At 39.7% G+C, this 27026-nt stretch overlaps 1 protein-coding gene across 2 annotated transcripts in view; it reads left to right on the top strand.

The window, feature by feature from the left end:
• TXNRD1 (thioredoxin reductase 1) overlaps positions 1-26825 on the top strand; it is a 37414-nt gene extending 10589 nt beyond the window's left edge. Inside the window, exons 2-15 of one of the 2 annotated variants that reach the window (XM_065743104.1) lie at positions 3359-3466; positions 5648-5770; positions 9535-9607; positions 9716-9835; positions 10660-10802; positions 10912-11027; positions 12993-13218; positions 15367-15459; positions 16587-16663; positions 17579-17735; positions 20313-20420; positions 21353-21448; positions 22935-23069; positions 26222-26825. In XM_065743104.1, coding sequence (XP_065599176.1) covers positions 5684-5770; positions 9535-9607; positions 9716-9835; positions 10660-10802; positions 10912-11027; positions 12993-13218; positions 15367-15459; positions 16587-16663; positions 17579-17735; positions 20313-20420; positions 21353-21448; positions 22935-23069; positions 26222-26284 — 1494 coding nt within the window. In that variant the 5' untranslated portion in view covers positions 3359-3466; positions 5648-5683 and the 3' untranslated portion in view covers positions 26285-26825. Of the gene's footprint in view, positions 1-3222; positions 3467-5647; positions 5771-9534; positions 9608-9715; positions 9836-10659; positions 10803-10911; positions 11028-12992; positions 13219-15366; positions 15460-16586; positions 16664-17578; positions 17736-20312; positions 20421-21352; positions 21449-22934; positions 23070-26221 lie in introns of those variants that run through there. The other variant, XM_065743103.1, reaches the window with a different exon arrangement.
• The last annotated feature ends 201 nt before the right edge of the window (positions 26826-27026 follow it).

Genomic DNA, 27026 nt, shown 5'->3' with positions numbered 1-27026 from the left:
ATATAGGTTTTCATCCTTTCCTGCCTTCTTTCCCACGTTTCCATTCCTTCACAGTGTTGTTAGTTCAGCTGATTGCAGGGCAGCCTCTCAGTACTGCTTTGTGCTTGTAACCTGGGTAATATGTCTCTGTTGCCCATCACTTCCAAGTATCTGAGCTTATGCAACTGGGGAGGTAGTGACCTGTGGTGGAAGGGCAGCAACAAGCTGGTTAGTGGGCAAGGGGGGGATGGGTGGACTAGATCTTAGTGGTCTTTTCCAACCCTAACGATTCTGTAATTCTGTGATTCAAGAATAAACAGGAAAAGGAAAAGCTGAAACTTTCTCCACCAAAAAGGAGAAGCATAGGATAAATCTTCATCATCACGTGAAATACTTTGCATTCCTCAGATGCCTGAGGACGAACTGTAAGGCAAGTCACATGCCTGTTTACAAGCACTACATAATTAAAGGCATCATCTACTGAAGACAGCTATTTTTTAATTACATTATTTTGGCAAAAATGTTGCGGAGCTCTTTCCTGCTAATAATGTCCTGCTCTGTGGCATATGGGACCAAGCTAAATCAGGGCACACCTTTGCCCTGCAGAGCCTTCAAGCCCCTTCATGGTGAGCAGCTGAGGGCTGGGGCTTGCATATCCCATGCCTTGCCTGCGTGGGGCTGGTTCGATCCCTGCATGTGTTCTTCTGCAGAACAAGGCAGTTCTTATCCTGGAACATTTCTGCTCATGAACGGGTTGTTCTGCACGGCTTGCCAGGTGTCCCCGTGGTCAAGGCCTCTGCATGCAGCCGTGCCTTTTTTCACACCCCCCTGCTAGGAGTTACCCAGGTCTAAAGTTCAGAGGCCAGGCCTCAGGACCAGCATGGACTTTGGTGCATGAGGAAGCTCTCTCCTGATAAGAAAAGATATACATGTAAAACACCACAGTTGTTCTTTTTTTTTTTTTTTTTTCCTCTGCACAGCAAGTGTCTGTGAGGCCTGCTAACATAGTCTGCTTCAGAAATGGATTCAGGTAAATGCTAAAAAGATGGGTTTCTCAGCTGATTTAACAGTCTCCTAAGCAAATCTGGCAGCCTTACTGACACCAGCAAGAGAGATCTTGCTGCCTGCTCTGCCTCTGCACTGGCTGGTGTGGATATGCCATCTCTTCTGTATCAGCTGTGCTACTGGTGGCATCCTCCTGTGAGCAGAGGGAAAGGTGAGCCCAGTCATGTGTTCTTTCCTCCTGGGTTAGTGCACTGGTGCCAAATACACAGGCAGAGTATTTCATCAGGAGGAACTGAAATCAGCCTGGTGGAAGAGCCTTGCCCCTTGTGACAGTTTGTTGGCTCTGTTCACCCCATGTGAAGGAGCACTTGGCAGTAGTAGGGAGATAGTGTGTGATAGCCACTGCCCACACTGGGGCTATTGAAAGTCACTGAGAAGGAGTGCAGGGCTGGAGCCTGACTGGATCTTCCTGCAGCAGCTGAAGTGAATGTTGATGCTTACCAGCAAGGGGAATAATCCTGCATGTTGCATCCCTGAGGACTGCCTGGGGCAGCTCAACAATCCAGGTTCTGCTTAGCAGCCTTAGTCTTAGAAATGGTACATGTGAACTCTCAATACTCAGGAAAGTATTGATTTGCCAGCAGCAGGTTATGATAATTGTCATTAATGGATGGAATTTTATGGAGAGAGAGCACATGATACAAAAGCATTTTCTGCTTTGTCATTCTGCCTGTGGCAGATTGCCCGGACCAGCCAGGGAGAGGCCCCTGGCATAACAACCTGCAGCCAGAAGACTTTCAAGTTCCTGCCAGAGGTTACAGCTGCCCTGGAATTTGGGTCTATTGCTAAAGCTGTGAACCTTTAGCAGAGATCTACCTGAAGATAGAGGTGCTTATGTAAATCTTTGTTGTCTTAGCTACTCGATTTTTATCTCATGTGAGATGTAGTTTTACATGAACATTCCTGAGACTGTTTAAACTTGTAAGAACAAAATATAAGACTTCAGTTGCTTTAGAAAGCCACGGAACTGCAGCTTTGATAATGCTCTGGGCAAGAAGTCCTCCTTTGTGCAGGTTGTGACTGCTGTTCAGACCTGTGTTCTTGTTTTTCCCAAGTGTGTATATGCACATGAGCTCCCGAGTTCTTTCCCCAGGCTAAAATGGGCCAAGAGTTACCCATCACTAATACTGCTACTGACTATTGCATAACAACTGCCCGTTGTGGATCTCTGACTCCTTTGCCAACATCAGCCAGAGGACCTTTATCACCAAGTTGCAGGGAGGAAAACCTGAGACGACAGAATTACCGTTCAGTTTTTGGGGACTGTGTTTGTGCCTGTGTGTTTGAGTGAGCGCTCTTCAGATCAGTGGGCTCCTTGCCCGAGGGATGCATGCACACTCAGCATGGCTGTTTGTCCAGCTATGTGCACGTGTCAGAGTTTGTTAATTAATGATGATGGTGCTGTGCAAACTGTGTATGTGGTTAAGTACAAACGAGCATGTTCTGACCCATTTCTTGGAATTTAGGCTTACCGTGACCCAGAGGTATGTGGAGAAAGGCAGAAGCAGATAATGGCTTCCAATTGTCCATCAGATTTCTTCTTCCTTCTCAAATCAAGTATCATCGTGTATGGAAACGTTATTTTTCCCTTGCTTCTAATACACGTTACCCTTTCTTTTGGTTATTTTTACACTGCCAACAGATCATGTGTATAAATACACAAAATCTGTTATGACCAGTGAGCAGGAACAGGTCTGTTCCAGACTCTTGAACTCACTTATTTAGAAGATTTTAAGGTAGGAGCAACACCATATGGCAGAAATTATCTGGAGGAGGGAGCAGGGCGCTGCCTGGAAAACAACAGTTTTAATTAATTTAATGATATATTGAAGTTTCCAGAGGAACTAATTGAAAGAGCAGGATCAAAATGTTTAATTCTTTTGAAAGTGAGTCATTATCATTAGACTGGGGAAAGAAAAACAAACAAACAAAAAGGTGGCACAACAGCATTAAAAAGTCACTTTCTGTGTAAGAAAATTAAAAGTCACCACTTTCCTTTTAGGCTGAAGTTTCAAGCTTAACCAGTGCAGATCTTGTTTCCTCGTTTTGTGCAAGTGTATTCCTGGATTGGCAGAATGTCCTGGAATCCCAGACAACTCTGATACGGGATTTATATTAAAGACAAAAATATAGCAAGTCATCCTAACGTTGCAAATGACTCATCGGTTGCCTTAGGGAACACTCCCCTGAGACAGCGGCTGCTGCTGAGGAAGTGATGAAGCCACAAAGGCCACTCCCCCGGCCAGTTTCACTGCTCTGCCTACATAAGGGACGTCCCTCCACACACGGCGTTGCTTTATCCTTTATTTCACAGGGAGCGCACAGAAGCTGCGTGGAGTGCAGTGCGAAGTAACCGCAGACTTCCTAGCCAGTTGGCTTTGTGGAAGAGAAGCAAGTAGAAGGGCATGAGAAACCTTTAAAGGTAGGGGGAGATGCGCTTTAAACTCTTTTAGTTCTGAGCTTAAAACAAAAACTCTGCATCCTTTTTATTTTTCAAATATAGTTCTTGGGAGAAGAAAGAAGGAGATCTGTTCCCACTATGGGATCACGTTTCTGGTTGCATTAAGTTCCCTCTTTAAACGAGAGCTTGTCAATCTAAGTTTCTCAGAGCAGGCTTCTGGGAGGTGGTGTCAGAGGGGGAAGTTGTAATCTGTGAAACTAAACTTTTGGTAGGTTTTCTTGAAGAACGAGTATGATGAATTGGTGAAAAACAAACTGAAAAATAAGGAACAAATGGTGGAATAAAGACTGAAGTTTCTTAATGCAGATGTGAAACTACAAAGCATTCTCCTTTAAAGGGGAAGAAAGCATAGTATAATCAATGATCTAAGCAGATGCCATGAGCAGGTATTGAAATTTTGCTATACTCCATTTCTATGCATCATAAAGATGCAGTTCTTGATGCTTGAGTCTTATGACTGTGTGGGAGTTAAGTTTGAGACTGTCCTTAAGTTTCACAGCATCTCGCTGTCATTGAGCAAGCAAGGTATGTTTTGGAAAAGAACAGTGTGTTTTATTACTCTCCTGTCCCTAAATATTAATAAAATGAAGCTGTGTGTCATGCAATTTTTGTTCTTTTTTTTTTTTTTGGTCTTTTGATGGCAGTAGGAAATACAGCTGATAGTTCTGTTAGGAGAATAAAAGAAAGGAGAACTGATTGCAGGCTAGATTCAGTGGTGGGGTTATATTGGGGCAGCGAGTAGGAAGAGAAGGGGAAGGAAGCCAAGGTATTTTTAAATGTCTTCAACAACAACACATGTTTTCTAGGTTTTGTTTCTGCCCTTAACATGCTACCTAGGGTTATGAAAAACTAATACAAGTATAAGTTTCTACTGGCAGGAGTACGATTTGAACTTCCGCTGACATTTCAGAGTAGCTGGAGGAAGTGATAGGTTTTGTTTTTTTTTCTACTGATGGGGATGCACTGGCAATTATACTAACAAGGGCTAATCTAACCCCAGAGGAAGGCAACTGTCAAATGGATTGAGCATGAAGAGCTGCTCAATGCAAAACAAAACTAAGATGAAAAGAGAGGGAAAACTTTTATGTTCTCTTGTCTTGTATTTACCGTGACTATTCTGGTAGTATTGAATCAAGTGCCTGAGGAGGCAGATAGAAACACTTTAATAATAGCAAACAGAATGTTAAGTGACTAAGTGTGGGCTTCTTCATTCACATTTTTAGTCTTTCAAGTTTTATCATGATATGTGAAATTTACTGATACCCATCACTTGAGGAATCTGATGTTTGCTGTCTCCAAATCTTGCCTGCAGTTTGAGAAGTGTTTGAGAAACTGCCAGCAACTTCAAAGACCTGAAGGTCTGAAGTCCTGACTGAATGGAGCTCGCAAATTGAGTTCAAAAAATCATTTTATATAGAGTATATGAAGATTAATGTAATATGCTGTGTGGCATACAGCTTTCAAAGTGCTTTTTGGGACTAGGTTGTTTGATTTTCTCTGGTAGTAGTATGTATCTGTTCCAAAAAGTGAACCTCTTGTGAAACTTCAGTGATCATGCTCGGTCTGTTTAACTCTAAAGTTAGCTATAGCGTTAAGCCAAAAAGCCACGTTATGAAAATGTAGTTTTCAGAAATTGTTTTCTCTATTCAGTTCTGTTCATTTGGCTGTTAAGGAAGATAACTGCAGTTTGTTACTGTGTTGCATCTGGTTGTTGTGTTTTCCTACTCACATATGTAGCAGAAGGGGGAAAAACCCACTAATTAGGGAAGTCTAGGGCAGATGAAAAGAATGAAATAGGTTAATGAGATGCCTGTCAGTAGGTGTGTATCTCATCCTGGAGTCTGCAGTATGAGGAGGCTCTGGAGTTGTGGTGATGTGGAAAACTAAGCTCTGTAAGGAAAACTGGGTCTCCAAAGAGCAAAGACGTTCATAGCTCAGTGTACCAGGTATTGAGCTATCCAAGGATGGATTCAGATGACAACATTAAAAAAAACAAAAACCTAATCAAAAGCAAAGCTGAGAAAATCCAAATGCACATACATTTCCTTATCACACTACTTGCTGCTGAAAATACTTATTTTTGAACACTGCAGGTAATTTTTTTTTTTGCATTCCCTAATCCTTTCTATTTTCTTTGTTTAGGCCCATAAAGAAGACAAGCTTCAGAAACTGCTGGAAATGAATGGGCATACAGAGGTGCCCCATTCCTACGACTATGACCTCATTGTCATCGGTGGAGGCTCAGGCGGCCTGGCTGCTGCCAAGGTATGAGAGAGAAAGTGCAAATTTATGCTTTCCTTGTAAGTGAGTGGGTGACATCCTCAGCAGCTTGGATCTTGATATCTTTAACACTGTAAGGGTGTAACATTTCTGTCTGTTCAGCAGAACTTGATTGGACCTGATGATCTTGAAGGTCTTTTCCAACCTGAGCAATTCTGTGACTTATATATTGAATTTAGTTCTAGGTTAAAGATGCTCATATCTTACCCATATTCATTTGTATTGTGTATATCATACGATTTGCCACTGTGGCCAAGAAGGTCAATGGTATATTAAGGTGCATCAGGAAGGGGTGTGGCCAGCATGTTGAGGAAAGTGATCCTCTCTGTCTGTTCTGCCCGGCTAACGCTAGAATATTGCGTCCAGTTCTGTGCTCCTCAGTTCAAAAGCAACAGGAATCTTCTAGAAAGGGTCCAGTGGAAGGCCACAGAGGTGATCAGGAGCTTGGAGCATCTTCCATAGAAGGAAACTACAACTCTTCAGTTCAGTCTTGAGAAGAGAAGGCTGAGGGGGGATCTCATCACTATTTATCTAAAGTGTAGGAGTAAAGTCGAGGGATGAAATATTCTCAGTGGTGTACTGTAATAGAACAAGGGGCAGGAACTGGAATGTAGGAAGTTCCATATAAAAAATGAACTTTACTGTGAGAGTGAGGGAGCACTGGAACAGGCTGCCCAGAGAGATTGTGGTGTCTCATCTGGCAGTACTCGAGACCTACCTGGATACTCTCCTGTGCTACCTTCTGTAGGGAACCTGCTTTAGCAGGGGTTTGGACTCAACAGTAGAGTTCAACTTAGTTCCTTTGCATCCCCACTAATGAGAGAGAATGCTTTTAGAAAATAGTAGGTAGATAACTTTCCAATGGGAAGTACATAGCTGAGTAGTGGGTTGTAACATGCAGTGTGTCCATAATGTATTTTGGTAGTTTGCTGCTCCCTCATCAATAGGATCACTGTTGTCATGTCTGATTATGAAAGATGATCTATGAAAATTCTGAGAACCTGGGGGAAAAAAAAAGTAGAAAGTAGTTTTGAAGGGACAGGAATGTTTAGGACAAAAGAGTAAGAAGAGTAAAGGAGAACTTGCAGTAATGCAAAACAGGATTGGAGTAATGAAATGCCATCTGTTGAAATTTCCATAAGGAGGCTGCTTTGTTTTGCTGTATGCATATTCTAGCTTGTGAAGCTATAGCTGTGATGTTTATTGCATCATTTCTCAGCTGTGAGGCAGAAAAGGTACATGGCTAGAAAGATGAACAGCCTTGTTCCTTCAACTCAGTGTATGAAGTACATTACCTCTTAGAGTATTAAAGTGATTGTAGAGCAGAGGATGGTAGATCAGTAGTCAACACCACTATCAGTAGTAATGTGCACATTTCAGAACTGTTTCGTTAAGCTGAATGCTCTTTTACATGCATAGACTTCTGGCTAATACTCAGTTTATTCCATAGTTTTTATTTTTAAAGCGTTAAAAAAAAGGCCCCAACGATACACCATGTTCCAGATATCTATGCTCAAGTTTGAAACAGTTTAACTAGGTTGATTACATGTGTGTTTTTCATAATAATACTTGCAGAGTTGTGTGAATGTATCACAGTTTGGCCCAGTTCAGCCTAGTGTTGTGACGGGATGAAAAGACCTATGGTCCCATGACCCAGGAAAAGGGGAAGGGGAGTAAGGAGAAGGTAGAGGGATGAGCTTAGACATGAGAAAAACAGTGGCCACAAGCTAAGAAAACAAAACTAATGTACTAAAAATGATAGGTGAATGTGAGAGAATATGATATGATACAATATAATTGGAAATAAAGCTAATAAACCAAATAAATGAGAGAGTGAGTGTCTGAAAACCAAAGGCCTTGCTTCAGTGCTGTAGCTGAGGCAGCCAGGGAGCACGCTGAGCCTAGGCAGGCAGCAGAGGAATGGTCGTGTTACTCCTGGTCAATTTTCTTTCCCTCTGAATGGGAAACAGAATAATGGACTCTTCTGGAAGCTGTAGTTCACTCTTCTCTTCTGAGAACCAGGTACCCGGAACTGTGGACAATCCACAGAACTGCAGCACTAACTCTTTAACTCCCAGTATGCGACATGATGCTGTAGAATACTGATAACAAACCACAAAACTGAGACAGGGTGTCTTCCTTCTTCTGTCCAAGTGGTGCTCAGAGTTTGGTATTTTGGAAGCTTGTCTCCACAGTGAGTACAAATGCTGCTGATCTGACCAAGCAATCCAATTGCAGACCCAGACCACAACTGTCAGGCCACCACTACCAGTTCACAGAGAATGGCTCTTGTTGTGGTCGTGCAGTACTGCACTAAATCTAGGAAGGCCTGAAAGCCTATGGAGCAGGTTGTGTTACTGAGAGCATATCGCTGTGCAGAAGTGGTTACATCTGCTTGTCACCTCTGCTGACATGACAGCACGGAGCTGTGCTACACAATGTCAGCACATGGCTGAGCTTGGGAATCTGTGCATTCTGGTAAGTCAGCTGATGCTTGTAATGGTCTTTCAAATTGTGTATGAGAGCTGTCATTAAAAGAGAACATTAATAACACATCTCAGTCCCTAAGTGCCTTTCAGGGGAACTTTCTCAAAGTGCTGCTAGTGTATAGGAACAAGCCCCATGGCCAACCTTGACCTCTAATAGGAAGCAAAAATCCAATACATTAATATTTTCCTAAGCTGTCTAAACCTACGTTCTTTGAAAATTGTTTTATATTTTGCATGGAATAGGATACATTTAAAATTTTAATTTTGATTGTCAACTGTTTGGATTAACAAGTATTACCAGTAACATCATGCTGAAGGCTGTTCAGACTCCTCCTAAACCAAACCCAAAGCCCTAGGGTAATACCTTGTGTCTACAGCTGCTATTACATGAGTGCTCATCATGTGATGCAGTGCTGTTGTGGTTAGTCAGTGTATCAAAGCTGTTTTGCTGCATCTAATGGGGGAATCTGTTGTTTCTGAGCTCTGTAGTGCTTAGTTAAGTGTTTTTCTCTGCCACCAGCTATTTCTGGTGATTTTTCCCTTCCTCTTAAAGAGCACAAAGGGAATAATGAAGTCAGCACAGAAATTCCAGTTTTCAGTATCGTGCACACACATTGTCTGTTGACTTGCTAATTAAATTTCTCGGGGGAATTATCATAAATCAAATCATTGCTTTTCTGGAATGGACGACACTTGCACATCCTGACAGACAAGTCAACTTATTACATGTTGACTAGTCTGAAGATTGTACTCAAAGTTGAGTTCTTTCCACCACAAGGAAAAAGACTGGATAAGCACAGCAGTAGTGCTTGGCCGCATGACTGCTTGTGTCATTGTGTGATGTGGTTTCAAATGAATATTTGAGGAACTGTCTATGAAGGGAAGACTGCATTAATGAACAATTTGTTAAATATATTAGAGGTAAATGTCATGTTGGGCAATATTGTAAACGAAATGACAGGATGAAGGAGGGAAGAAGAGGTTTGACTCCCAGAGTCCTCTATCAACTGGTGCCACGCTCTTGTTTAGCAGTGTAAATGGCTGTTTTTTCCCTTCATCTTTTTATTTTTATTTTTATGTTTTTCCTACTGGCTGTGCAGAGTAATTCTAAAGATTAATGAGTGCCTGGCCATTCCCTTGCAAATCATTCATTACTGCTTAATTAAAAGTCACAAAGCTTTTCAGCAATGCATGATGTTATCATCTACTCCAAATTTAACCTCTAATATTTAGATATGTCTTATTTAACTTGTTTTGCAGGAAGCTGCCAAATATGACAAGAAAGTGATGGTCCTAGACTTTGTAACGCCTACACCTCTGGGAAATTCATGGGGTAAATGTTTATTCATTGTAAACTTCTTACAGTTTTCTAAGAGACTGATTATCCTTTGGGGTCAACCATACCAATGTGTGAAAAACACATTCTGTTTCTTTCTCCCAGGTCTTGGAGGAACATGTGTAAATGTGGGCTGTATACCAAAAAAATTGATGCACCAGGCAGCTTTACTGGGACAAGCCTTGCAAGATTCCCGCAAATTTGGATGGCAGTTTACAGAAGAAGGTACAGAAGAGAAACGTTTTTTCTATTTCTGTTTTAGTTTTATCATTTGTGCTGGAAATCCTGAGCTTCTTAGCATTGTCAAGTGCTTGTTGCATTTAAGCATGTGCTGACTTTAACAATGTGAGGCAGCTTCATGGAGACTACACATAAACTTAAGTGATCTTCAAGGCTTCTTGCCTTGCAGCATTTGATCTGGTTTTAATATCTTCTCATCATGTTAGTGTTTGAGAAGAATACTGTGTGCATAGAAGTGGTATGATACTGCTATGTTTGTGAATGTAACACAACATGCAAGAGAGAACCCCAGATTTTTCTTCATAGAAACAGAAACTTGCTAATAATAGCAAAAAAAAAAAAAAAAGTATTCCTGTTCCCTCTCCATTTCTACAACATCAGAAACTAAATTTTACTTTGTATTAGCTCTAATATGCATGATTAGAGGATTGGGATTTAATTAGGGTTCATTTGTTGAACATCACCTGCTTAGAGTATGTGTCATTGGGAAACTATTGATGAAGTGTGAAGTCCAAATATTCTGTGTTTCAAAGGGGAAAAATATCTCAAATGGTTGGCATAAGAACGTCATTCATTTGTTTGTTTTGTTGTTTATTTTTTTTAAACATACCTGTTTCATGGTGATTTCTTGAGTTGCCTATGCTAATATAGTTCCTTTGAATTTCAGTTGAGTTACCCTGAGGTAAAATAGGAATAATACAAAGGTGACTCGGTTGTGGGGAAAAAAAAGTCTGTCTGGGAATATAGGGCTGGCTATGAAAAAGAAGGTTCACTGATTGGAAGATGAACATCTGTTTTGTTTCCAACAGTCAAACACAACTGGATGACTATGACAGAATCTGTTCAGAATTACATTGGCTCGCTGAACTGGGGCTATCGAGTAGCACTGAGAGAGAAGAAGGTCACGTATGAGAATGCATATGGAGAGTTTGTTGGGCCACACACAGTGAAGGTACTGTGTAGCCATGCTTGCTTGGTCTTCTTGTAGTGCTTTCTAAGAAAAATATTTTCCCTTAGTAGGACTTTGAAATACTCACTTTGGATCGTTGCTTTGTTCTCAGGCAACAAATAAAAGAGGAGTTGAAAAGCTGTACACAGCTGAGAGGTTTCTCATTGCTACTGGTGAAAGGCCACGCTACCTGGGTATCCCTGGAGACAAGGAATACTGCATTAGCAGGTAAAAACAGGGAAGAATAAGAAGTCATTTGCTGTGTGTGAATGCTAGACTTCCAAGAGACAGCAGTGAAGCATAAATAAGACTACTTGATTGGTTTTGTTTTTTCAGTGCAACTTTTTAGAGGAAACTAAGCAAGAGAATACCTATAAACAGACGTTAAGGTGGTGAGAACGTAAGTGTTTGGTAGACAGCACAGAACTGTGGGTGACTGGCTAAAATGGTTCTGTTTCTAGCTGATGACAGTAGTAACCGACTATACCATAAATCATATGCGTGTCTGTCGTAAGATGAATCAATCAACTATACCCCAGTTACAATTATACAAGCTTTTTCCTTATTCCTTAAGGTTTTTCAGTTTGTGTACAGGGGTTTGTTCACAATAAAGAGCATAGCCTGCGTGGAGGAGAACTCCCTGTTCAAATATCAAGAGGAGGGAGTTCCAAGGCAGCTGATAGCTGAAGCTCAGGTTGGATATTAGGAAAAATTTATTCTCAGAAACTGCACTGGCACAGGCTGCCCAGAGGTTAGGTGGAGTCACTGTACCTGGAGATATTCAAGTACTGTGTGAGTGTGGCACTGAAAACATGGTCAGTGGGCACTGGGGAGATGAGTTGGTTGTTGGACTAGATCATCTTAGAGGTCTTTTCCATCCTTAATGATTCTGTGATGTTGTGAAGCTGGCTGAAATGTATCTGTCATTGTGCATTGTGGAAGTATTGAAACTTGACCCAATTTTTTCCTAGCTACCTAGTAGAGCAGATTTAACTTTTGGTAGAACCTGTTTCAAATGTCTAAAGTGCTAAAGCCAGACAATTGTAGCACAATTTACACACACACGCAGAAAGGATAGTTGGGGAGGAGAAGTTGCATACATATGGAATATGTTTTCATACAGACTAATTGCTAAAGATTTCATATTGTAGAAGCACGGGTTGGAGTTACAGTCTCCCACACCTTTAGCAATGAAATAAATAACTGGTAATTTTGTCAAACCAAAAAATATCATGCTGCCTATTTCCCTTCAACAAAACAGTAGTGAAATTAAAGGTAATAAATTATGTAGCCTATTAAGTAGTGCCTTACAATAACATTGAGTGTCAGTAATGTCAGAGTTAGACTATCAAACCAAAGCTATCTGCAGTCTTAACTGGGTTCCTGGAGGGTTGTGAACTACGATGTAGCCTTTAATTACGCAGTCAAATTTATTCTACTATAACATTTGCAGAGAGCACCTTGTTTAGCATTTCCAGTTGCTGGCCGAAAGAGAAACGCATTTTAAGATTTAAATCTTTGGAGAATTTCATTACCAAACTCTGCCTAAATCTCTGCTGAGCAAGCATGATGCTTCCCTGAGAAGCCCTGGTTTCACAGTCTAACTCCAAAAGTAGCAAAAATGACATATGTTGATGAAGAAGTTGAAACAAATGGAAAACAGGCAAAGAAATGTTTTTTATATCTCTGCCTATTTTGGTGGTTTGCATTAATCTGTTTTATTGTCTGTATGTATTAGTCACGGTGTATTACGCATTAGCAAAAAAAGGAGAGATCTTCAAAGAAGTTAAGATATGTGTGACTGTGTGCTGAACTCCTTCCTCTTCCTTTTAGGTATCAGGAACTGAATTTTACAGCAAATATTCAAAGTGATTCAGTAAAAATACCCTTCATTTTTTGAGAAATTGTAACACGTTTCTGTTTTAAAAAAGGAATAACAACATCACAGGGTTTTTGTGATGATTCAGAGTATTTTATACTCTCTTCTCTTTCTTCCAAATTGGGGCTTTTTAATCTGGCACATACTGATTATATATCCTAGCTGAATTTCCAAACATTTTGTTTTGTTACTGTCAGTGGCTAGGAAAAGGATTAAGTCCTATTCTTAGAGAAGAAAGTAGACAAATGGAAAATGCAACGTATTCTCCTGTTTTTCTCTAATATAGTTATTATCTTTTTTTTTCCTATTTTCAGTGATGATCTTTTCTCCCTGCCATACTGTCCAGGGAAAACCCTGGTGGTTGGAGCCTCCTATGTCGCCTTGGAATGTGCAGGATTTCTTGCAGGTCTTGGATTAGATGTCACTGTAATGGTGAGATCCATTCTTTTAAGAGGATTTGACCAGGATATGGCAAACAAAATTGGTGAATATATGGAAGAACATGGAATCAAATTTATTAGAGAGTTTGTGCCAATCAAGGTAGGCTCAAAATATTACAGGACTACAATTGATTGCAATGTACCTATCATATTGTTTTAAGATACATGTATTTTAAATTAACAAAAAAGTTGAATTTGCAATGTAGGATCAACTCTATAGGTAATATATAAAGGTAATCTTTTAATTGTTTTAAACAGATTGAGTTTGTGAATCTTATGTAATTTTAAAAGTACAGTTTAGCCTTAGTACTGAAATTGTCTGAGATTCCAGAATTTGTTGTCTTTATGAGAATTAGATGGGTTAGTATATGTTTTGTCTGCTTATCCTGCAGATATTACGTATACTTAAATTCCAGCAGTTGTCCTGAAGTCTGTGGGGCTTCTTCCAGGCTAATAAACAGGAAGATGTATACTTTCTGTTATAAGATCAGGGCTACTGCATCACAAATAATCGTATTTTTTCATTGTCAGTTCACAAATTCTCAGCCAACAAATACTGCTTAAAATATTCAGGATCAGTGGGTTATACAGAAAAGTATGCATCTGTATCCTTTATGTGGCAGAGGCCATGAATACATGTATGATTTTCTTAGAATTCTATAGGGATACCCATGCAATTAGTTATGTGTGTGTGTGTGTATATATATATATGTATATATATATATATATATATATATATATATATAGGCAAATTCAGGTTGTAAAGTATATTAGGTAAGCTCTGGAGCTTTTCTAATGTTAAATTGCCTTATCACAGGCTTTAGAGGGTCCTAACCGTGTTTTCTTAGTGCTTTTTCATGATGGATAGTGCTTAATTATCACGAATTAGAAAGTAATATATTAAGCAGTATTCTGTTTGGTGTTAAACTGGTGTGTTACTGAATTTAATGCTTTAGAAATGAAAGAATTAAATAGAGTGAAGGCTGTTTTGTTGTTGGCTTGTTTTTAGTCCACACTTAGCAATATGAAAAGTAGTTTAGGAAATGCTCTTTCTGGTTTCCAGTCTACGGGTCTGACCCATAGAGGGTCAAGGATGATTAGCTAGCTCTTAATTTTTTCAGATTTAGCTTTCTGTAAAATCTTTTGGAGGAAGGAGAAGGAGAAAATTATCCTACAAGCAGAAGATCACTTCAAGTAAATTACAGTGGTCTCTTCCAGCCAGATGTACTCTACAGAGTCATAAAACAGTTGGTGTTTTATCCTGTTCCAGTACTACGTGTCTTTGATTTCAATGAGAATAAAATATGTCGCCCTGTTTCAATTTAAGAATAACCTTAAACTGAAGTTGCTGAATATCTTTTTATCAGGTCTTCTCATCTCCTTCAAACACTGTTTTTGAACTTAGGCATGTTGTGCTTATTAAGATATCTTCACTGGGACACTTGAAGACAGGAAATTGTTATTAATAATAATAATCCTTTGAATGGAACAGTTCAACAGAGTAATCCTTTAAAGTTGGTAGGATGGCTCAGAAAGTTTGAGGGCTTTTTAAATAAAAGAAAATAAAGGACAGGGGAAAGAATGTAATGAGAAATTTTGCTTTTTCTATGTCCAAATATTGACTATAAAGTAGGAATATATAGTAGGAACTAGGGCAGTTGTCAAAAGTAATTCTTTTTTTTCCCTTTTGTACAAACACTAAACATTTCTCGGAATGGTCAGTAAGTGTTGAACACTTACACATCCACTGAATGTGAGCCTTAGAAAGCAACTGGGAATCTTGCAGTTCTTGAAAAGGTAAAGGAAGGGCTGCAGTCGAAGATATACAGTCTCTTCCTCACAGTTCAGTGAACACTAAGTAGGGCAAAAGAGATCCCACATATGTAGCTCCAAATTCCATTCATTGTTTGGTTGGTTACTTATCAGGAGGCATCAGTCTTTCTGTTTTGTTTTTCAATATGTAGAAGTTGCACATCTGAAAACAGAAACATGGCATTACTGTGTTCATTAAAATATTAAATCCACAGAGATGAAACAAAACGTTAAAATATGTAAATAATAGTCACAAATTTAGAGAATAGTGAAAATATCTTTAGAATAAATGTCTGAACTTTAGGCCATGGTTAAACACTCACTTTCAATCATAAGATATGGAAAACAAATTTATATCTATTTGCACATTTTGATTTGAAGCCAATCCTTGCTTGTTTTGTTCTGTTGTGTTTTTTTCTTTCCCTAAATGTTATAGGTTGAACAGATTGAAGAAGGAACTCCTGGAAGACTGAAAGTTACAGCGAAGTCCACAAAGGATGACCAAGTAATTGAAGGGGAATACAATACTGTGAGTCCTGTCTAAATACATAAAGACCTTGGAATAATTTTCTATTTAATGTTAAGATTTCTGAGATCTTTATATGTTAGTTTTATTAAGAAATGCCTTTAATTATTATGGTATGCTCAATGGGTGTGTAGTTAGTGTGAGAAAAGTGTAAGAATCCTGGGGCACAAGTGCCTTCTGAATTACTTGCATGCTTTTGAAACCTGTTTTTTAGCTCAGGGTTTAGAAGAGCTTGATCACGTGGAAACAGATGCAGGATTTTTTCCCCAGGGAAATATTTGTCCTAGACTGTAGGTAATGATTTTTAATAACTGTCACAGTAACTGGAGCATGCTCTTTTGGAGTTAACATAAAACAATTCTCCTTACAAGAGCTAAACAAACCGATGTCGTGTCTTCTGAAGATCTGCTGTTGATGCAGCATCTTGGGAAAAACAGCTAATGCCCCGTGGCAAGTCAGGCAAGGAACTTTAATACGCACTTAGAGCAGCAAAATTATGGTGCAGACATATTCAGGTATGCTATTTTATGTTTGATGGAATGTTTCCATGACCTCTCACAGCACTCGTTTTCTTACACCATGATGCTGAAAGCCAATAAAATAATAAAAAAGAGTTGTAGACTTTGTGACCAGATGATGTGAAAACACACAGGGTATATCAAGATTAGGATTTGCCAATTTGAGATTTTAAACTGCAAATACACTGTGCCACTGACTTCATCTGCTTATATACTGCATCAGATCATTCTGTAACATAACAGGATATGCGTCAGTGTCTGTGAGTGCTAATAGTATGAGAAAGAGAAATAATAACAGCAGTGCTGATTCACAGAAGTGTTTTACTATTTTTCCTGCTCCGTGGCACTGAAAGTTTAACAGAATGGATTCATTTAGGATGCCCTTTTTGCATTTTTCAGCTGTATTAAATCCCATAGCTGAAACCTGGTATCAGTAGGTCACAATGGTGGAATGGTTTGTCTTGAACTCAGTGAATGTACAATGGGGAACAAATAGATTCTTCTTACTGTTTCCAAGCCTTAGCTACTGATATTTACTATATAATGAAAATAGGAGATAGCAACAAGCAGAAATTTTAGGAAATGAGTAATTTGTGCATTTCTGTTTTGCAGGTGTTGCTAGCAATTGGAAGAGATGCGTGTACAAGAAAAATTGGTTTGGACAAAGTTGGAGTGAAAATCAATGAAAAGTAAGGAGAAATGTCTGTACATCACAGACTGCTGTTCTTGAGTTATTGACTAGTGCAGGGGCAGTAGTGTATCCATGTCCAGATGCTTTGAGGAAAAAATTGTTTGTGCATTATGCGTTTGCATAGGAGACGGTGTAGCAGATATCTGCATTTTCTACATAGTATTAAAAGTTTTCTTTTTTGTTTGACGCTGGGACTTCTGTTACTAAGAGTCATAGTAACATAGAGTTTCTCTCTTCAGAAAGTTGTTCTTATGTTCAAAATCACAAATGGCCCTTCAGTCAACTGTGTGACTGTTTCTGTGCCTGATTGGTTTATCTGCCAGATGTGTTTCCTGCAGTGATTACTACACTATCTCATTAATGAATTAGGAAAAATTAATAATTTAAAACTTCCATTAGCCCAGTACATTTAATGCTGAAAAGCCTGCTGGCTTTCCCTTATGTAGGGTGTATAAGAGCTTGATTTGTCTTTGAAAAGAAGTCTGAAGGCTAAGTGTCTAGAAAATAATTAATCCATTTCAATGGTGGAGAAATTCCTTTGCCCTACAGCTTGAGTGGGAGAACATCTCTTCCCATCATTCCTCAAGGTTTCCAGTGCGCAGTTCAGCTGATAGTAGAGTGTATGTTGAGGAAAGCAATTATGTCTCACAGAATTACAAATTCCTGGGCTACCTCCTTATCCAGAGTGGACATTTCTGTAATGCTGGTAGAGACCAAAGTTTGCAGTTTATAGATTCATAGATACATTAGGTTGACCTTCTTGCCCCCGATCACAGGATTCTGAATATGAATATATTTCAAGTACGTGCTTCTTTCTTAAAGCTAGGGGGCTGCACTCATGCAACTTTATCTACCATTAGAGTCTTCACAGCAGAATACTTACATCTTTTATTCTTGTAAATGCAAACTGTAGGACGGGAAAAATACCAGTCGATGATATGGAGCAAACAAACGTGCCATATATTTATGCTATTGGAGATATACTGCAGGACAGGCTGGAGCTCACACCAGTGGCAATCCAGGCAGGAAGACTGTTAGTTCGAAGGCTTTACGCTGGCTCAACCACTAAGGTAAGCAACCAATTGCTACAAAACGTTGTCATTACTATACTTCTAAGTAGATGCAATGCTCTGAATTTTCTATGTTATTTGCTGTAGTTTTTTCCTTTTGTTTTCAATGCCATACATAGTTCTGCTACGAATATGAACATGAAGAAAGATAAAATCTGCCAATAAGTCAACACATGTTTATACCTGAGAAGCTGAGTCTATGAAAAAAGTGTTTACATGTCATGTTAGTGTGATACATTTCAGTCAAGTTATGCTAGTCCAAGTAGGAGTAACATGGGTACTTATTTACACCTTGTCTTTAATGTGTAAATAGGAGGAAAGGAAAATGCCTTTAAAGAAATTCTATCCAAGCACCACTGATGTGGGTGTTTCTCTCTCCTTTATAACCATCTCTTATGAGCATAAAGATTTTTTTCTTGTACAGCTTGCTGTAGTCATATCAGGTTCTGTTGTCAGCAAGATTTAGAGCTTGAATGAGTTGTTTATTTAAGGTTGACAGGTATCTGAGCAGCAGAATCCTGAATCAGTGTGGCTAATGTCATTACTTCAGTTAGGTGATGTTTAAGAAAACTGTAGCTGAAGCCAGGATTTTCTGCAGTAGTACACATACATCTTAATTTACATTTTATGCCAGATAACCATCTCAGAATGCGTGAAAATCTTTGTGCTACTAAAGAAGGCATCATGGCTTTGAATTAAATCCAATAAATGAATAACTACTTAGGTGGAACCCTGGCTTACTTAGCAGTTTTAACAAATCTAAAAAGGGCAATTGTATGAAATGATGAAATGTTACGTGTAGGCGAGGAAAGAATAATAAGCAGCACCTTAGTTCATCTCTAGTTGCAAAGATAATTAGGTTTGAAATTAAAAGACTAAGGTGCTAGGAATAAGCCAGTCCTTATCTGCCAGCCTTCTGTGACAGAATGGCTAATTTGGTGGATGTAGGGAAAGCAGTGGATGTTGTTTACTTTGATTCTAATAAGGCTGGAGCAACGCTCTTGTATACAAACTAAAGTATGGGCTAGATAAGTGGGCAGTGAGGTGGAGTGAAAACCAGCCAAACTGCAGGACTCAAAGGACTCTGATCACTGTTACAGAGTTCAGTTGGAGGCCAGTCATTAGTGGTGTACTGTGGCATTTGGCTACGCAGCCTGATACTGTTTAAAATGGTCATTAATGATCTAGATGATGGGACAGAACCCACCCTCAGTGATTTGGAAGGAAAGTGAATGATGTGCTAGCTGGTTGTGCTGTCACCCTGGGGGACCCCACCAGGCTGGAGAAGTGAGCTGGTAGGAGTCTCAAGAAGAAGAGCAAGGGGAAGTGCAAAACCCTGTGTCTAGGGAGGTGGAGCTCCTTGCATCAGCACAGATAGGGGATCCACCAATTGAAAAGCAGCTTTGCAGAGAAGCCCTTGGAAGAGGCTGGAGGTCAAGAAGTTGACCAGTGATATACCTTCATGGCAAAGAAAGCAAGTGGCATCTTGGGCTGTATCCTGCAGGTGCATCCTGGCAGACCATTGCCAGTGGTTGCAGGGGAGCCATCTTATCCCTCCACACTTGCCATTGGTGAGACAAGCCTGGATTCTGTCCCCACTTCTGCCCTCTCAGGTGAAAGGGACACAGACATACTGGGATGAGTCCAGCAAAGGGTTATGAAGATGATTAAGGGATTGCAGCATCTTACGTGTGAGGAGGGGCTGAGATAGAGTTGTGGAATCATAAAATGGCTTAGAGTAGAAGGGACCTTTAAGATATCCAGTTCCAACTACCCTGCTATAGGCAGGGACTCCTCCCTCTAGACCAGGTTGCTCCAAGCCCTATCCAGCCTGCCCTTGAATCCCTCCAGATTGGGGGCATCCACAACCTCATTGGGCAACCTGTGTCAGTGTCTCACTACCCTCACAGTAAAGAATTTCCTAATATCTGGTTTAAATCTGCACTCTTCCAGTTTAAAGCCGTTTCCTCTTGTCCTGTTGCTACGTGCCCTTATTGAAAATTCCCTCCCCAGCTTTCGTGTAGGCCCCTTTCAGGTATCCTTCTCCTCAGGGCTGCTCTCAACCTGTTCTCCCCCCAACCTGTACCTGTGCTTGGGATTGCCCTGACCCAGGTACAGGACCTTACACCTGGATAGCTGGAGCTTTTTGTACCTTCAAGAAAGTATGGCTTGGGAGGCTTTGTCAGTATGTATAAGTACATGATGGTAGAGATTACAGAAGATGGAGCTGGGCTCCTTTCAGTTCTTTAAAGTGCAAGGACGAGGCATTATTATGTTTTGTTTTAAAGCTGTTATGTTTTAAAGCAGGTCACTGAATTTCCTCTTAATCTATGCATGTCAGTGTCAGTATGGCTTTAAGCAGTCTTTCTGTTCATGGTCTGGTTAACACTTATGAGTGGGGGTCAGCACCAGAACCACAGCATGATTTAAAACTATAGTAATTAAAAGCAAATTTCAGACTATAATAATAATAATCCAACTTTTCTCCCTGTCTTTCAGACTGCTGAATTTTTACCCAGTATGCTGATTTTATTACTAACATGGTATGTTTTTTATTTCATTCTGTATACCACACAGTGTGACTATGTGAACGTTCCCACCACAGTGTTCACTCCTTTAGAGTATGGAGCCTGTGGATATTCTGAAGAGAATGCAATACAGAAGTTTGGGGAAGAAAACATCGAGGTAAACTCCTTAGTTTCATTTCAGTTCCAAATCTGTCATTTGAAATAGTGCTACGAGTTAATTCAAACAGCGTTCTGATATAAGGGCAGGAGGTTTATTTTTGTCATCCTTAGCAGTTCCTGAAGGTGTTATAAAAGGTTCCCAATTCTGATAATTCTAGTTCCAAATATGCTTTGTCTTTGGCAAATAGAGCCCATAGCTGGCATACTGGTCTTTAAAGAAAAGTTGTATTTTTTCTTTATTCTGCAAGTGCTTCAGGGTAAATTAAAAGTGAGTATGTGTTGGAGTGGTAGCATGGTTTCATTGTGGAGGAAGAGAATTTCGTAGCCACAATGTGATGATTCTTGCCACAGTGACTTTGATTTTATGTGGCTCAATGTAGCTGTGTTCTTCTCCCTGCTTGACTATGTAAGCAGGTGTTCTACTCATTTGAGCAATCCCTTTTAATTCACTGATGATGCTGTTGAGTGAAATTAGATGCTTAGCGCCTCAGGCTCTTCTTACTGTAGAGACTGCATTACAAAAAGATTGAGGAAAAGGAGTCGGGCAATAACCTGAACTTCTTTTATGTGCCGTGAAGATCACTGGAGGAGCATGATTTGGGGAAATAAGCAGATGAATGGTGTTCAGCTTAAAGTGAGAGAGATCAGGATTTGGGGGTAGAGTGGTGTCATAAAACACTCCATTATTTTCTGAGATGTATCCTATACAGGTGGATGAGCAACCTTGTTTGCAGAAATAGTTTGTCCAGTGATCCTGGTTGAGCAGATAGGAATCCCTCTCCCTGAGTCTGCTGCAGTGGCAGTCAGTAGTAAAGCTTTGCCTTTGGTGGCAGACAATGCAAATTTGAGGTAAACTTGGCAGCTTTTGGAAAATCGTGCTCTCTGCTGAGTAATTAGAGAACTTCTTTTTAATCTGTGTTGTATTTCCAGGTGTACCATAGTCATTTCTGGCCACTGGAATGGACTGTGCCATCCAGAGACAACAACAAATGCTATGCAAAGATCATTTGCAATATCCAGGATAATGTAAGTGTATCTTTCCTTCCAGGGAAAGCAGAAATTGTGTGTTAATCATAGGGACCATTAATACCACACCTGTAAGCTGATAATATAATTGTTTTAGAACTCTATTATCTGTGGCATTTTATTCTCCCTCCCCCAAACTGGGATATGCTTTTATGGGAGATTCTTCGCTCTGAAATTGAGGTCACTCAGAAAGCGTCACATCTTGTGAACTCTGTAAATCCATGTGTGTCTATAAAACACTTGAGGTGCTTCTGACAGAATTAATGTATCTTGCCTGAGCAAATCTCATTTAAAGTGATTGCGCCAGGATTATTGTAGGACTAAAGTAGAACTTCCTGGTTAAGGAAATGTTCAGTCCCTGCTAAAGCATAAACAAAATTCCTAATTGCATTAATAAGCTAATAGCATAAATATATTAGCCTAATAAAGTTTTGGATCTATGTTAGCTATTTTCTTTTATCACCAGATACAAACTGATATTTCTGTAGTTTTCTAAAGCATGATGTCATCATTTTTTAAAGCCTGCAAACCTGTCTGGTTCTGCTCATCTCCTTTTACTGGAGGAGTTTATACTAGGGTGGATGCTATTTTGATGCACATGCTTATGTTCCTACTCCAAAGTTACTTAAAATTATGGAAAGACTTAATGGTGATTTAAAATATTTCATTAATCTGTTTCTTGTCCTGAATATCAGAAATGTGTTTAAACATCTAGAAGTAGAGTTGAGAGTTATTCTGGATGAAAATTTTGTTATCTCTGGTTATCTCTGCTTAGTTTTTATGGTTTTATTTTTACAGATATGCATATTTTTAAGGAAAATTGAGGATAATTCAATTTTGTTACTCCCTAATTATAGCTTTTATTCTTTGTATGAACCTTGTAGTAACACTCTCTCCTCAGGCTTACTGAAATAAAAAGAAAAACCTTTCATAGTTCTGAGTATCTACACTCACTCATATGTGATACTTAGCAGGAAGAGCCAATAACTTTGAATCCCAGCTGGGCTCGGTCAGTGCTCAGCAAAATCCAAGTAATGCCCCAAAAGCCACCAAAGCAAGCAGTAGTTAACTTCTACTGGAGGAGGCTTTCTTCAAGAAAAGGAAGTCAAGTCAGCACAGTTTGTACCTTTGAGTGTTTAGTAAGAATATGTGCACATTTTGGCATATGTTGCAGTTGAAGAGTAGTGTGGATGTAAGAAATAAAGCAGAAAGTAATAATATCTTCCTGATGATGTGTATTAAATTCACATGCTCTTGGTGTAAACAGAGGGATGCAGCATGAAGCTGATTCTTGGTGTCATCTTTTCCTTTTCCTTTCAAAGACAACAGTTTTCCCCACTAAGTCTCTTCCGTTGGTGGTAATGATAGCTCGTGTTTGTGTGGCTACACTGACTTGTGGTACCTTTCGTAAACTGATGAAATGAAATACTGAGTAAGAAAACCTTGCAGATGACTCTGCTGACATTTGTTTGTCTTTGTTATTTAGGAGAGAGTTGTTGGTTTCCATGTCCTTGGTCCAAATGCTGGAGAAGTCACTCAAGGGTTTGCAGCAGCTATGAAATGTGGATTGATCAAAGAGCAGCTGGACAGCACCATAGGAATTCATCCAGTCTGTGCAGAGGTTTGTATATGGAGGCACCTTCTTATCCTGGTTTTGGTAGTGTTCTGGAATAAGGTGTTAGAAACCTGGATATCAGAATTTATCTAAAGGATTCCGAATATATGGAAGGTACAAGGGAAGATAGGACAGGAAACGATCCATTTCTAACATTTATAAACATAGCAGTTAGGTGTAATGTGATTTTTTTTTTCCTTCTTTTTTCCCCGTTTGTGAAATATTTATCGTCTCCCCTAACTCAGTGCTCCCTCTGCTGGGGAGTAATGAATCTTCTTCCCACTCATCCATTTTTGAAGGCTTCAAATTCCATTTCTGCTGAGGTGGTTGTCAGAGTTAATTTTTCTGCATATCTGTACTGCAAACAGGCTGATAAACTGGTGTTGTGGAATGGGGGCACCAGCTACGTGACAGTTTTTCTATTAAGTTCTGTTTGTCTGAAAACCTCTTCTTTGCTCTGCAGCACTTCATCTTTGGAGTGAAGTATCCGAGGCCACGCAACCACTTCTTGTGTTTGTCTGGCTGTTTCTCTTCAGTGAATAACTGGATTTTCTCTGTCGGGTGGGGGACAGCTCCACACACGTGTAAATCAGCGATGCTTCACTGATTTTAGTAGATCTAGGACCTCTTATTTTTGTTGAGAGACCCATGTAACTGTATACAACCTTTATAGGTCATTGTAAAACCAAATTCCCAACCTACGTATTTTAGCTACAAAGTGTAAGAGAGAGCACTGAGGTACTGATCTGTAGGGGAGAAGTCCAGTTCTCTCATTTTCAGTTTCCAGACTGACGTGGTGTAAGCAATACAAAGTGAGCACCTTTAATGTCATTGCAGCAATCTGAATCATCTCCAAAGCATCTGCAGTACAGGTTCTTTTTGTTCCCCTGTGAGATCATCTATTGGTGTTCTTGGAAGCCCTTGAAGAGGGGCAGTGCGTTCTTATCAGGGGCCCTGTAGAGGGGGAACTTTGAGTGAGGCATTCAAACCTGTGAGCTTGAATAGAATATTAGCATATGCAGCGTGAAGAGAAGATGATAGTCATAATTTATTCTGGACATCTGAGCTGCTAAAACTGAAACTGAATAGAATGATGATTAGGTATAATTTAGGGAGGTAATTTCAGATAATCATATTTGTTTGAGTGGGGGAGGAAGAAATTGGCTTAGGAGAAAATACACTGCTTAAAAGCTCCAGGGAACAGAGATCATTTTTAGTGCCCATCTTCAGAAGGCTTTCTTTATGCCTGTTACTTAATTTAATCTCTTATGCAGTAAACAAAAATCAAAGTGCAAGATGGTACTCTTTGATTAAGAAAAAAGTGCTTTAAATCTGTTTGGGATTTGTCAGAACTGAGCATATCTGGCTTTAGGGGGTGATGGATAACAGCGTTCTGTTTATCATGCATCTATAAAAAGGCTAAAGAAAATGAACTCTGTCTGAGCAGTCAAGGCACAGTGTTGCAGATCAAATACTGACATCTTTGCTGGCATTAGTACTGTCTGCTCAAACAGTTTCACAGGAAGCACAGTGTTATTCATCTTGAAAGAGACTATTAGACTGAGGATTCCTTTTCTCACTGTTTACTAATTAGAGCCAGATTTCACTTCCCCTACTTGAGCAGCATTTTGTTCAGCAGAAAGCCCAGTTCTGAATGAAATTTCTCATAAGGCAAAGTACAAATAACTGCAAGGACAGATTGCAAGTCCTCAGCCTTACGGTTACCTTTCACCCTGCTGCACTGCACAGCTTGAAACACAGCACGTACTGAGCATCTGTGAATAAGAAAGCATCTTCTGAAAGCAGAGACAGTTGTGTGAGTTAACAGCTGCTTTCCAACCATGGGATCTACAAAGTTGTCTTCAATTGCATAACTGATATACTCTGTCAAAAACTCGTATTTCCAATTGTTAATGACACCCAGTAGGTTTTACTGGAGCTGGGAAGCTGAGGGTTCTCCACAGCCACTGGAGCTGGCTAGCAGACCCAGAGCTTGCACCTGAGCCAGAAAGAAAGTAGATTAATTTAGTGCTCTCTGATCTTTGTCTGTCAAAATCAAGTAAGAACAAATGAAAGTTCCCATGCATTGTCAGTGTGTGGATCAGAACTAAGAGTTAGAAAGCCCATCTCAAGCCATGCATCATGGTTTAAATCTGTTTCTGTTCTTCTGCCATATACATTAGTCATGCTTTTATTTTCCTGACTTACACGTAATGTTTTTATGCTTGTAGAAAGTGGAGGTGGTATATCACTTATTAATGTTCCCTGATGTGCTCTGGCAGCCTTAATGCACCAAAGCTTTTACTTGCAGGACTGTAGAGCTTTCCAATACCAGTTATCTTCAGACACTTCACTGATATTTGCATAAAAGGAAATGTGTATATACTGTATTCTGTGTTGATTCTTCCAGAGAGAGGGCTCTGATGATTGCTAATTATTGCAACTTTAAATCATTTAGATAGAAGTGGATTTTGGTTCCCCTATTTTCCTTTCGCTGTTACACCTGTGCAAAACAGTGCAATTATTTGTAAAGTTCCAATATTAAACAAGGTACAATTTTTCCTTTTCAGTTTTGATGCCATATAGTTTTTACAATAATCATTTTTGAATGTGTTTTCTTTAATGTGACTTCAAAGCAGAGATGATTCGATATATTTTTTTAAATCTAAATTTACAAAATGTGTCTTAGCCATTGTCCAGTGGCCAAACACAAAATAATACCTACCTCAGCAATCAGCTCCACGTTTCCATATCATCTGGAAAGATACAGAGGCAAAATTTGTGCTCTCTTCAAATGCTATGGCCTTAGGTTAGCTTTCTTTGCCAACAGAGAGGCCAGCTTTGGGAAATGAAGACAGTCATTAGGTGTACATACTGGAGGGTATTATTGCTGAGCCCTTTTGAACTGTGACACTTAGCAGCAGTGAGATGAGGGGCTGTAAAGCAGTGCAACTTCCTTAATTGCCATAAGGCAAATGAGGAGAACAAAGGGTATTTGTATGTGTGGGCTGTTTAGTGGCAAGGATTTCAAATGCATGTCTTTCATTATTTTATTACAAGAAATGGCTGTGTTTTTGTGCATTATGCCCATGTTAATTTTCCAGAAGAGAAGATTCATTCTGGCAGTAATAAATGTTGTCTTTTTTCCTTCTGTCAAGGTATTTACCACTCTGTCCATCACCAAGCGTTCTGGTGAAAGTACCCTTCAGTCTGGTTGCTGAGGTTAAAGACCCCCATTGCTGTTATTGCCAGAGACTGACTTTCATCACTGTGGCTGACTTGCTCAACTCAGAAGAAAGATCTTGAAAGAAGTCATCCTCAGACAACTGCAGAAATGTGTACGTTTCAGCCAGAGCACTCCACAGTCCTGAGAAGAGCAAAATGGGAACAGCAGCAGTGACTGACTGGCAATCAACAACGCAATGGGCACACTGACAGTCCAGCTGATGTTTAGCAGAGCATCTCACACGTGCTTTCATGAAATCACAGCCTGAACCCTGCACTGTCTGGTGGGCAGTGATGGAAGAACTGCTGGCACAGCTGAGCAACAGCTTTATTTTTTTTCCTCTGTGGTTTGTTACTTGAACAAAGAGTATCCTGACTCAAGGACGTCACCACAAGTTCAGATAACTGTGTACTGAGTTATAACACTGCAATTGCAAGTTCTTCTTACGAGTGGGCATTCTTACCTGTCTCAGTTTCATGCCAGTGTTGGGGATATCATCTGCATGTTTGGTTATGAGGAAGAAGGAAAAAAAATTAGTACTGTCTACAGTAACGACTCTCTTTGCTTCCAAACTGACTCTTAGAACTGTTTATTTTAGAGATATTCATTTCTGAAGATACTTCTGGTCAGCAAGAAAATAGGTTTTATTAAGGCCTTCTTATACAGAAAGCTTTTTTTTTCCTGATAGTAACAACCTTGCACATAACACAGATGTGATCTCTGTGACTTTATCTTGC

Source organism: Cyrtonyx montezumae, unplaced genomic scaffold (genome assembly GCF_038088225.1).
Source record: "Cyrtonyx montezumae isolate F1298 unplaced genomic scaffold, pur_monq_1.0 scaffold_3, whole genome shotgun sequence".
In the NCBI taxonomy this organism is placed as follows: Eukaryota; Metazoa; Chordata; class Aves; order Galliformes; family Odontophoridae; genus Cyrtonyx; species Cyrtonyx montezumae.
This window is presented reverse-complemented; position numbering and strand designations above follow the sequence as displayed.